This window comes from Bison bison, unplaced genomic scaffold (genome assembly GCF_000754665.1).
Source record: "Bison bison bison isolate TAMUID 2011002044 unplaced genomic scaffold, Bison_UMD1.0 scf7180017864178, whole genome shotgun sequence".
Classification (NCBI taxonomy): domain Eukaryota; kingdom Metazoa; phylum Chordata; class Mammalia; order Artiodactyla; family Bovidae; genus Bison; species Bison bison.
Genome location: NW_011494750.1, coordinates 2,252,641 through 2,264,253, shown reverse-complemented (window position 1 = coordinate 2,264,253; position 11,613 = coordinate 2,252,641). Strand labels below are relative to the sequence as shown.

At 58.2% G+C, this 11,613-nt stretch overlaps 1 protein-coding gene across 2 annotated transcripts; it reads left to right on the top strand.

The window, feature by feature from the left end:
- The first annotated feature begins 1,438 nt into the window (after positions 1–1,438).
- Positions 1,439–11,412, top strand: LOC104990353. 2 transcript variants are annotated; one of them, XR_825509.1, is made up of 2 exons: positions 1,439–1,605; positions 9,894–11,412. XR_825509.1 is itself a non-coding variant. In XM_010842401.1 (2 exons), the coding sequence occupies exons 1-2, from the start codon at positions 1,489–1,491 to the stop codon at positions 5,486–5,488; spliced, it is 708 nt and encodes a 235-aa protein (XP_010840703.1). In that variant the 5' UTR covers positions 1,439–1,488; the 3' UTR covers positions 5,489–9,164. The 2 variants fall into 2 exon arrangements, 1 of the variants encoding a protein (XP_010840703.1); XM_010842401.1 differs by lacking the exon at positions 9,894–11,412 and adding an exon at positions 4,898–9,164.
- The last annotated feature ends 201 nt before the right edge of the window (positions 11,413–11,613 follow it).

The following is an 11,613-nucleotide window of genomic DNA, read 5'->3' as shown; positions in this document are numbered from 1 at the left end:
GGACCTCGCCTCACAGATGTAGTGCCTTGGGGTAGGGCTGGGAACCCCAGCTCCGGTACTCTCCCAGATCAGGACAGGTCAGAGGGAGGTCAGGGGCCCTGGGCGTGCAGAGAAGAGCAGGGAGCAGAGGTTCTCAGGCAGGTGAAAGGGAAAGGAGGGAGGAAGTGGGGGCTTCTGGGAGGAGGCGGTCGCTGTGCGCTGCTGGCCACACGGTCACCGTGAGGCCCCAGACCATGATCTCCTTTGTCCTACATTACCGGCTTTCAAGTGAGGCCTTTCCCCAGTGGGGAAACCAAGGCTCCAAGAGGCGAGATCACTTGCCTAGGGTCACACACTGCAGGCTCCCCAATCTGTCTGGCTCTGCAGCCCGGACTCTCCAACAGTCACAGCCACTTTCTTATCTTATCTGCCCGACGAGGTTGTGAGTGAAGCAGCGTGATCTCAGAGGCGCAGAGGGATCCTGGGCCCTGCTGCTGTCTCCTAGGACTCCGAGCTCTAGGCTGCCAGCTGTTCAGGAGATATTGCGGGGAGACCCTGGGGGCTGGGAGCCCAGGTGGGGCCCAAAGCATTTGCTCTGAGTGAGAGCAGAGACCCCTGGAGTAAAGGGGAGTGAGCCTGCCTTCTCAGCAGGGTTCCAGTAAAGATACCCCAACAGCGGGGGAAGCTGGAGGCGTCGCTCACAACAGGGCCAAAACTAGCCAACGTATTTCTGAAATTCCTTCTTCTTGTCTTAAAAATTCATACAGATTTGTATCCTGTTAAAAAGGTGGGCTCCCCCACCCCACGCACAATTTTAAAAAGATCAGTTTCTACTCTCATTTTCTACCTGCGTGGACACTCCGGAAGACGTGATGTCTTGAGTGACTGCGTGTATCTGGGGCCTGCCCTGTGGACCCCAGGCCCTGGGCCCCTGGTCTGGTTTGAGAAAGTGCAGGGACAGAGTTGAGGTCACAGTCCTGCCTGTTGTCACAGTCTAGGGCTCTCCCCACCTCCACTCTGTGCTCCTGCCTCTTGCTTTGACTCTCCCGTCTCCTTTCACAGACGTTTGTCCAGCCCAGCCCAGCCGTCCCACTGGGACTTCTCAGATGCTTCACCCCCCCACCCCGCCCCCGCCCCTTCACGCCCTGAGGGTCCTTGTCCAGAGGGTCCCTACCCATCTTCAGCTGTCTATGTAGGGCAGTCTAAGCCCTTGCCTCCTCAGAGGAACAGCCTTGTTGAATCTCCCCATGCCCATTTGGAGGAAACTGAGGCCCAGTGCTGAGCCTGGGCCTTCAGGGTTCCCAGGGGACCTCCGGGCAGGTGGGGTACCTCGGCCTAGGGGAAAAGACACCCTATCCGGCCCCCCACCCCCCGCCAGGGATGCAGGGAGGAGGAGGGAAAGCCGTGGGGTGCCGGGGGCTGCCGCCTGGCAGGTCCCTGTGCCCAGGGTAGGGAAGTTTCTTATTTCTCCTGCTCCGACTTCCCCCTTTGATTTATTATAGCCATGAAATGCTCTGCTCTCTTCTCTTTTCCTTGCTGTCCGCGGGGCTGGAGCAGTGCAGGCCCTGCGGGACTCCCATCTCCTTCCAAAGGGTGAGCCCCGGCGCCGGGAGCCGTAAAGGAGAGGTGAGTCGGAGCAGGTAGGGCGGACGAGGAGAGGCCCCGACTCCCACCCCCGCTCCCGGCCCCCCCAAGGCTGGCCCGGGGGCAGGACCCCAGGGGCGGGCTCAGTCTCGGTCGGGAAGGGCTGGGGCCGGGCCGAGAGGGTGTGGCAGGTGTGGAGTTGACGGCAGACAGCTCCCAGGGGCTGTGGGGGTGGCGGGCTCTGAGGCCGCGGCCTCGGGAGGCTGGCGGATGGAGCCCGGTCAGGTCGAAGGCCATCAAATAGTCCTCCCGCGCTAACCCTTAGGCCGGAGAGGCGGCTTCTCTGTGACCCCTGACCCCATATTCTGATTTCTCGATGGCCAGAGGGGGCCTGGTTCAGCCGCCTCTGGGGGATGGGGCTGAGCACCCAGAGGAAGGGGGGAGGCCCGAAGCCCAGGCCTCCGGCTCCTCGAGGCCGCCCCCCTGCCCCCGTTGGACATCGGCCGAGGCCGGGGCCAGGCAGGTGAGGGCTGAAGTCCGACGGCCCGGCCCCCGGGGCGGACCTGGCGGCGGAGCGTCCCGGCTGCCGCGGTGTGGTGACTGTGGTAACCGGGCTGTTGGCATTTTGCAATGGCCCGGGGGCGGGGAGGCTGCGCACACACGCTTCCTGTGGTGACTGGGCGCTTCCTGTTTTCTCAGGCGCCGGACTTGCTGCTGCCGATGTGGAAACAGGGGCAGCTGCAGCCGGGGTGGCTCCAGGCAGGGCGGCGCGCCGACCCTGCCCAGAGGGGCCTGAGTGGGCCCGCACCCCAGGCCCCGACCCGGGCAGTAGATGGCCCCCCAACCCCAGGGCCCCCATGCCTCCCGTCCCCAACAGCTTCTGCCAAGAGGAAGGGGCCAGGCAGGGCTGCCCGAGGCCGAGCAGGTGGTCCAGAGGGTCCGAGGTCCAGGGACCGGAGCTCTGGTCCCAGCTCTGTCCTTTGTTCTCTGAGTGCCTCTGGCCATCCCTGACCCACCCCAGGCCTTGGTTTCCTCTTTCACGTGAGGTGATCATGGTACTCAGAGTCTAAAATCCCTCACGCATTTCAGGCCCAATTCTGACCTTCCTTGATATTTTCCATCCCAAGAGCCTCAGCTTTGAGGACAAGATGGGCCCTGAGACTGGGACCCTCCAAGGTGGGGCTTGGCATAGGCCTGGACAGAGAGGGATTTGGAGAGACAGGGGCAGGGGAGAGCACAGCTGCTGGGGGAACCAGACTTCCAATTGAGGTGTGGAGGCCGGGAAAGGCCAGCACCAGGTTAGGGAGACAGGCTGTGGATGGGACAGACCGAGAATGGTGGCAGACAAGGTTGACTCGGAAGGATTCCGAGCGGGAGAAAGATCTCCGGATCCTCTGTATTCCTACAAATGTTAGGAAAGGGTCTGGTACGCCCTCACATTCTTTCTCAGGAGAAAGACGAGTAGGGCTAGGGGCAGGGCCAGCCCTTCTCGTCTGTCTGGCAAGGAGGTGGGTGCCTGTGTGGCGTGACACGTGGGCCTCGGGAGGGCCCAGAGCCTTCTCCAGGCATCAGGTGCCTGGAGGTTCCACCACCAGGGCCAGGGGTCGGGAACTTGGCATTGCCTTTTCCCCGAATGTGTTTTGTTTTGTTTTCAAGCTGCTCTTGCAAGAAGGGGAGGGCAGATGACTTGGCTGCTTGTGGAGATTGCTGACAGCATCTGACGTCTGGAGGAAGAATTTCTTTGCAGGAAGGCCGAGGCCTGGGTGCCCCTGGGGGAATTGACCGGTCCACTGACTGAGTTCAGCCACCCCACTCGGCCCAAGAGGTTCTGAGGGGCCCACTTCCTGAGTGGCTTCTCCTCAGTCTCAAGGCCTGTCCATCGCGGACGGCCAAGGACTGGTTCCAGCCAGAGAGGCCTCCAGGATCCCAAGACCCTGGTGCTCAGCCTGAGGGGCTGGGAGGCTGGCCTGGCCACTGCCATCGCGTCCCCTGCCTTGGTGCCTGGGGTCAGCCCAAGTGCTGAGTTGGCGGCTCCGCAGCTGCTCTTCTGCCCACGGAGGCCCAGTTATAAATAAGCCCAGTGTTGGCCAAGTCATCAAGTTCTATCCCAGCTGTATTACCTCAGTGACCACAGGTTGGGGCTGCCCAGAACTGGGCCCGCCAGAACCTGCCCATCAAGGCCAAAGGCCGGGCCAGCCTCGATGCCCACGGTGGGGGGTCCTCAAACCCAGGGCGGGAGCCTGTGCAGCTCAGACCTGGACCTGCCTGGACACGGGCCACAGAAGGGGCAGGACCCATCCCGCCCGCACGGAGCCAGCAGCTATTTACAAACCGAAACCGGGAGAAGCGAAGTGGCTGCGGCCAGAGTGGCTCCAGGCCCCCCGGCCCCCACTCCATCCCCGCGGCCCCTCCCCGCTCCACAGGGCTTCCTCTTTCCTTCCCCACACAGCTCCCCAACCTCCCACTGCCCCGGCCAGCTCTCTCTGGACAACCTGCCAGGACCTCACAGTGACCCCCACACACCCCGTCCCCGGCCCTTCAACCTCTTGGTTGGAGGTGGGGGGGGTCCCCTTCAACTCCTCACCCCCACCCAGGACCCCATGAGCCTGGGCTTCTTGGAGCAGCCCCCTCCCACCAGGGCCCGGCCCACTCTGGCCTGCCCAAAGCACATTCCCACAGTTCTCAGTTCCCCTTCGTGACTGGAAAAGCTCCAGCCCTGATGGCCGCCATGACGCTGCTCGGCCCTGCCCGAGGGTAGCCGCTCCAGCAGCTCCTTGACCTTTTCCGGGGGGGATGGTGGGGGCAAGGAATCTGGGGCACTGCAGTGGGCCTGGGGGCACCCGGGGCCTTCCAGGGGGCTTGTTTCTGGGTGGGAAGCCCCAGCCATCTACTGTCTGTGAGATGGGCTTCAGCCCCCTCATCCGGCTGGTGTGGGTCACAGGCCCTCTTGCGGGGCAGAGTTGAGCTGGGACAGATGGATGCTGGGCCTGAGACCACGGCTCACGCTGCTTGGGAACCACAGGCAGGACTGGCGCTGCAGCGGGGGATTGTTCTAGGAAGAGACAGAAGACAGCACAAGGAACACTCGTTTCAAATCATGAACAAGCTCTCTCACGATGGCGCAGAGCGGGTCGGTTCTTTTCATCCCCAGATAGAGCCTGTCCCACCGTCTCCATCAGAAATGGATGCTGGGACGCAGAGGGCAAGGCGCGTGTCCCAGGCTATGCAGTGGGCAAGTGTCTGGACCGGGAGTCAGGGTTTCCCGACACCCAGTCCCCTTGTCTGTCCATCTGACTGGCTCTGGCTCCATCTCATCCGCCCATCTCCTTCCCAGGGAGGACACAAGTTTCCCAGCCCCGGGGACAAGGCAGGAAGCCAGGCTGTCCCGAAGCTTGAGGGAGACGCAGGCCTTGGACCCTGGAGCTGCCAGACCTGGTCGTCAGCGGCCCAGGTCCCCCTCCACGGCCCCAGGAGAAGGCTCTGCCTGCCCCACTCCATGCGTCCCACCAAGTCCCAGCTGAAGCAGAGCCCTGGCTCCCGCATCCCCCTCAGCCCCAGCCAGTGGGCTGCATTTCGCCTAACTTCTCTGAACGTCAGAATCCTCTTCCGTGGATTGTCAGTGCTCAAACACAGCAGGCAGAAGCTGTCTCTGGAGCCAGGACATGGTGCCTGCCCACAGTCCTGTGCGGGAGGCAGATGGGTGACAAGATACGAGAACTCTGGAAGGGAGACTGAGGCCGGGAGACCCAGGAGAGGGCGATGGGTGGTTCCGGGCAAGGAGGGGTCCCTCGGGTGGGATGGGAAAGAGGTCCCCAACAAAAGCCCGGGGAGTCGGGCTCTCCATGCTGAGTCCCACCCCTGGGCCTGGGCTCTAGTGCTTCCCACAGTTCGAGTCAAGTGCCCTTTCTTCCTCTGGGCCCGGTGAACTCCTATTCATCTGTCAAGGCCCATGGACACACCACAGAATGACCAGGCCTGGCCTGGCTTCATGGCTCCTTGCCTCCTTCTTCCCACCCGGAAGCCAGGCCTCCTTGGTCACGACGCCCTCGCCAGCCCCACCCAGGCAGGCATCTGCTCCCGGGTTGGAGCCCCCGCCGTCCTCTGCTCCGAAAAGCACCGTTTCCCTTTTCTGGGTGACCACACGCCATGCACAGGGAATTTCCATCTCAGCCTGCGGAGCCTCTGATTCACCCAGGCCCCTTATGCATTTAACTCCTTCCGGGTCCAGGCCTGTCTACTCCTTGCCCCTCGCGCTTGCCTAGGGACCCCTAGCTTCAGACTAGCCTGGAATCCCACAGCCTGGAAATCAAGTCAGCACCTCACTCACCGGCCCCCTCAGCACCCTCCCACTCACGCACCGGGCACAGAGGCCCCTGTCCTGCTGGCTCCCAGCACACACGCTGGGGCAGCTTTGGGCTGAGAGCACAGACTGTGGAGTAAGATAAGCCTGGTCCGACCCTGATTCTGGCTCTTTCTGCTTTCCGTCCTGAAGCGGTATAAGGGTTGGCTCTGAGGCCCATTTCTCATCTATTAAAATCGATCCCTGTGCCGGCGCTTTGTTGTAAATGTCTAGCGCACTGGCCCATGACAGGAGCTTGGTATTGATTAACCTCTTCCTACCACAGCATCCCTACTCCAGACCTGGGGCTCCTCAGTCTTCTCCCGAGAGCTGGTTGCTCAGGCAGGGAGGAGCAGAGAAGGGCAGGCAGGGCAAAGGAGGGCGAGAGGCTGCTCTCTCAAGGCTCTCGTCCGACAGCTTCTTGGCTCCTCACGTTGCTCAGCTTTTCCAAGGAGTCTTTGGAAGGCCAGGGGGCGGGAGCTTCCAAGGAACTGAGGGCCGCAGAGATCCTGAGCCCTTGGAGACAGGGCCGAGCCTTCCTCCTCCAGAGGGAGGCTGGGTGTGCGCATCAGATAGAAACATATCCAGTGTGGTCTCTAATTCTCTTAGCCCCCTGGGGTGTATCCTGCTGTTGCCCCCATTTTACAGATGACAATACCGAGTCTCTGAGAAGTGACTTGTCCCCAGCCACACGGCAAACACAGGGCAGGGATAGGATTTGAAATCAAGGTCTCTAGAGCCATACGCTAACCTCCACGAGGGTCACTCAGCATTGTGGAGGCCAGTGAGGGAAACGTGGACTAATTGAAAGCCTACTGTATACAAGGGAGAGGCTCACACAGATTGTCTCTTTCTGCCCTCTGGACCATGCTGCAGCTGAGTCTTGTTGGCACCTCTACAGAATCGAGGCCTCTGAGCTTCGGGGAGGGGAAGGGGCTACACAGCCAGTGGTAGGGAAGGATCCAGGGGTGCCTAGATAGGAGAGGATGGTGTCGGGGGCTCCACAGAAGAGGGGGGGGCCTTGCAGAGTGGGGGGGGAGTGGCTCCTGTCCTCACTGAGCGAGCAGGGCGGGTGCTGCCCGTGGTGAGCAGGAGGAAGTCGCTGTGGGTGGCGGTGGGTTTGAGGTGCCGGAGGCTGAGTGATGTGGCCAGGAGGTGAGCTCCCCGTCTGAAAGGCCTGGTCAACAGGAGACAAGGGTGTGGAGGGGGGTTGTGGGGGGAGAGCTGAGATTCAGGGCATGGGAGATCGGGCCACTCTGAAGATCTCTGCTGCTTAGCCCCTGGGGCCAGGGAGCCGGTGGGAGTGTGGGAGGGAGTGGGGAGGTGGGCAGGAGCTGGTGCAGAGTGCCAGGAGAGACTCAGCAGGGCGGGGCGGGGGGAAAGATGGAGGTGTGACCTGGGAAGGGAGCGTCTTAGCCTGGAGAAGGGGAGCCCTCAAAAGATGGAGGAGAAAAAAAAAAGATGGAGGAGGCCTTCGAGTGTAAAAGGGGGTGGGACTGTGAGCAAAGGCCGTGGGAGATTGAGAAAGAGGTTCTGGGAATGTTGAGTAGTGTCTTTGGGCTGGAGGTGGGGGCAGGGCTGGTCCACTTGGGGTGGGGGAGGGTGGGAAAGGCTGGCCAGGGTGTTGGAGGGGGGCGGCGGACTCCGGCACAGGACTCAGAGCTTTGGACTTCAGCCTGTGAACAAGCCAGAGCTAAGGAGCACTTTTAGGTAGGAAAGCACCCACAGGAGAAACTCGAGATGGAGGCAGCCGCGGAAGCACATGCCCCAGGGCCACCCGCACACACCCCCTGGGCCAGCTGTGTGTCCTTGGGCAGCCCCCTTGCCAGCTGCACCCCGTGACCCTTGTCTGTAAAACGGTACTGGTACTAGATTCACAGGGTCATGGGAGGTGGGGCGAGTTAGTGCCGGGCGATGAGGGCCTCAGCCAGTGGTGCTGGTCTCCTTGGTGCCGGCCCCTGGCACTTCATGGGCGCCTGCCCTGGGTACCACCCGGGTCTCCAGTAGACCTGGTTTAAGCCTCGCCTGTCTCTCGATTGGCTGAGTCATGGACCCCCTTCTGAGCCTCAGTTTCCTCCACTGTCCCAGGGGGGATGATAAGAGCCCCAACTTCAGATCTGAATGAGAAAGTGAACTTTGTGGTGGTGCTCCTATTCTCCCGGAGTCAGGACCGTATTCCACACGATGCGCAATGTTCGTCAGCATCCGCCACCCCCTCCCCAGGCCTCTCACCTCCTCCCCCTCCCACCCTGGCTCTGCTCACACTGGCCCCTTGCTGGTCCCCCCCGCCCCGCCTGGAGCTCTTCTCCCAGGTGTCTGCTTGGCTGGTTCGTCCATTTGTTCCCAGGGGTGGTTCAGTGACCCCATGCTCCATTTCTCCACGAGGCCTGCCCTGCTCCCCTTCACACTGCAAATGCGCCCCCCTCCCCCGCACTGCTGCAGCCCTAAACTGGGCAATCCCCTTTCCTACTGCGCTTGCCTCCTCCTCCCTGCTCCGTGTGTCCCCTGCCCCCCCCCACCAACCCTGCCTGCTCCAGAATCAGCCCCCGGAGGACAGGGGCCTTTGCCTGTCTGGTCGCCTGACCCTTGGAGGCCCTGAGCAAATATTTGTAAGATGTCCTAACACACTCCAGAGCCAGCCCAGCGCTCGGACCGGAGCTCAGAGCTTGGAGGGGCCCAGGGAGCCCTCCCAGTGTCTCAACCATGAGAGGAAGTTGCAAGACGGCCATTTCTGTACACGGGCTCAGCTCTTTCTGGTCACCTTTCCCAGCTCACTGTGCGAGGCCTGAGTCCTCCCATGCGCCCCGTCGCGTCCCGTCGGGACCAGTCGCTCGCAAGGGTGGAGGGCGTCTGGAGCTCTTTGGGGCTGAGGTTGAGGGGCCTGCGAGAGAAGGGGCCACGACGCTCCCCCATGTGCGCTCAGCGTCGAGGACGTGGGCCCCGTGTTTCCTGTTGCCTGCCTGCCTTGTGATTGCAATAGCACCCAGCCTATCCCAGCAGTCGCCCAGCCCAGTGCAGGCAAAGGCCACCCAGCGCCCCACCACCCAGGCCTGCCTGACCGCCTGGCCCTCTCTGCAGGGCCCAGCCCTGCGTGGCCGCCCGCTTGTCCAGCGAGGGTGGGAACAGCAATCTCACTGGCTGCTGGTGGGAGGATAAGTGGGGGGAACCTTCACTCGAGACAATGCGACAGTATCTCTACATGCGTCTCGTTGTTTAATCGCTCAGTCGTGTCCGGCTCTTTTGAGAACCCCATGGACTGTAGCCCACCAGGCTCCTCTGTCCATGGGATTTCCCAGGCAAGAATACTGGAGTGGGTTGCCCCTTCCTCCTCCCGGGGATCTTCCCAACTCAGGGATCAAACCTGTGTCTCCTGCATTGGCAGGCAGATTCTTTACTGCTAAGCCACCTGGGAAGCCCATGTTTATCTACCTATTTACTTAAGAGTGAAAAATGCATGCAGCACACAGGCTAAAACTAATAAAATGTTATATACATCACTTATATATCAACTGAAAAAAAATGTCTCTTTTGACTTCAAAAGAGGTAAGTCAAAAATTTCTGTGTACTTCAATAAAAAAATAAAAATGAAAATTTAAAAATTAAAGAACTATCTGGGCACCTGCATTGATAGCATCTAAATAACTCTCTGGTCTCTTTTCCAATGAGTTAAGATGGAAAGCTGTGGCGTTTTCAATATTACTTACAATTGAAGGAGTTTTTGTTTCTATTTTAGGTAATTCCTGATACTATTTATTAGTGTCTGCAGGGAGGTGCACAAAGATTTTTGACTCAAGCCTGTACTTGGTTGTGGTGATTTTCTTGGCACTGTCAAGTCTCTTAACTGTCAAGATTAGACTTGGAAAATTAAATACAGAGAAAGACTTTGTAACATTGTAGTGTCTCTCCCTTTGAGCATTTGCTTCTGCAGAAGCAGGCCTTTCTCCTACATGGTTTTCGTGTAAGGCAGAAACATGGGTTTTGTTCTTTACAGATGAAGGATGTTTTTTAGAAACAAGCAGAGGCAAAGGCGTGAGGACTGCCGCCTGGAGCCAGCACTGCAATCCCGCCAGTCCTGGAAATGAACTTTCACTCACATCGTCCCCCAACTATTCCAGGAGACACTCCTCTCTAGCTTTCCTGCAAAAAAAAAAAGCACTACTCTTTGACCCAGTATTTCAACTTTGGGGCGTTTATCCTAGACGTATACTTGCGTGTGCGTAAATGAGCAAATTTTGCCTATTGCAGTATTATTTGTAATAGCAGAAGACTGGAAATGACCTGAATATCCATCAGTAAGAGACTGGTTAAATAGCTTTTTGCAACAATGGAAGGCTATACGCAATGAAAATGGACAACAGCTACGTGCAACAAGAATGTTTACACCATGATTCTCTTCATATAAAGATTAAAACCTGTTAAGGTAAAAACTGTATTGTTAGAGATGTTTACTTGAGTGGGAAAGCTGTAAAGAAAACAGGGAAATCATTACTGGAAAAGTTAGGATAGTCTTCCTTCTAGAGAGAGGCAGGACATTTGGGGGAAGCTTCTGGAGTGCTGACAGTGTTTTATTTCTTGACCTGGATGGTGGTTACATACGTGTGCGCTTTATAATTATCTTTTAAATTGTACGTAAATGTTTCCTGCAGTGTTTTGAATGAATGAGGTCTCTCAGGATGTGAAGCTACCACAGTTTACCCAAACAGTAGAATACTATATAGTCATTAAAAAGAACAAGACGGCTCTATATACGTGGGCATGGGCATGGATTTAGTGGGGAAAAACAACCAAAGTATGGTGTGTTTGGTGTGCTACTTGCTGTGTGAAATTAAAAAAAGAGTTTATCTGCCTCTGTGCTTCTGTCTGCTAGACTTCCTCCAGAAAAAATATCCAAGAATCAGGTAACAGGGAACAGAACCATTTCCCCTTTTGTTATCTTTTGAATTTCATACCATGTGTATCTTTACCTATTCAAACATTAACGTAATTTAAAAAACTGTTTCAGGGATTTCCCTGGTGGTCCAGTGGTTAAAAGTCTGCCTTCCAATGCAGGGGACACAAGTTCAATCCCCGGTTGGGGAGCTGAGATCCTGCATGATGCCGTGGGGCCTCTGAGCCCATACAGCACAATTAGAGAGTCCACATGCCTCAGCAGAGACCCAGCACAGCCAAAAATAAATAACAAATAAAAAGATAAAAATAAAAAACAGTTTCGCCTCTCACTCCCTGGAGCACCTAAGTGTTTTGTTTTGTTTTTTTAATCTCAAACCGATTTCTTGCCCACAAAAACTCGAGCTGTGGGGTCAACAAGACGCTCCTGGTGACCTCCAGCAAACTGCGGACTCTCTCTGGTCCCTTTTCCTCTGCTGAGGAAGACGGAGGCGGGCTCCTCAGGGCCTGCAGCCTTCCAGAACCCACGGCGCTGTCCCCTCTCGCCCTCCTCTGTGTCCCCCCAAAGCCTCCCTGCTCTTTCTCGCCTCACTCCGCTCTACCGCCTTCTGTGACTCTTTCTCCTATGTTTTTGCCTTTCTCTTCCTCCCCAATTCTGACTGCCTTGGCCCCTGTGTCCCCCCGAACCCCCGGTCTGTTCCACACTTGGCTCCTCTTCCTTCTGCCTCCTTCCCCTGCCCTGGGATCCAGCCCTTCTGAGAGCCCCAGAAAGCAGGTCCAGGCCCCAGCTCCCCACTCACAAGCTGTGTGACCCTGGGCGAGTC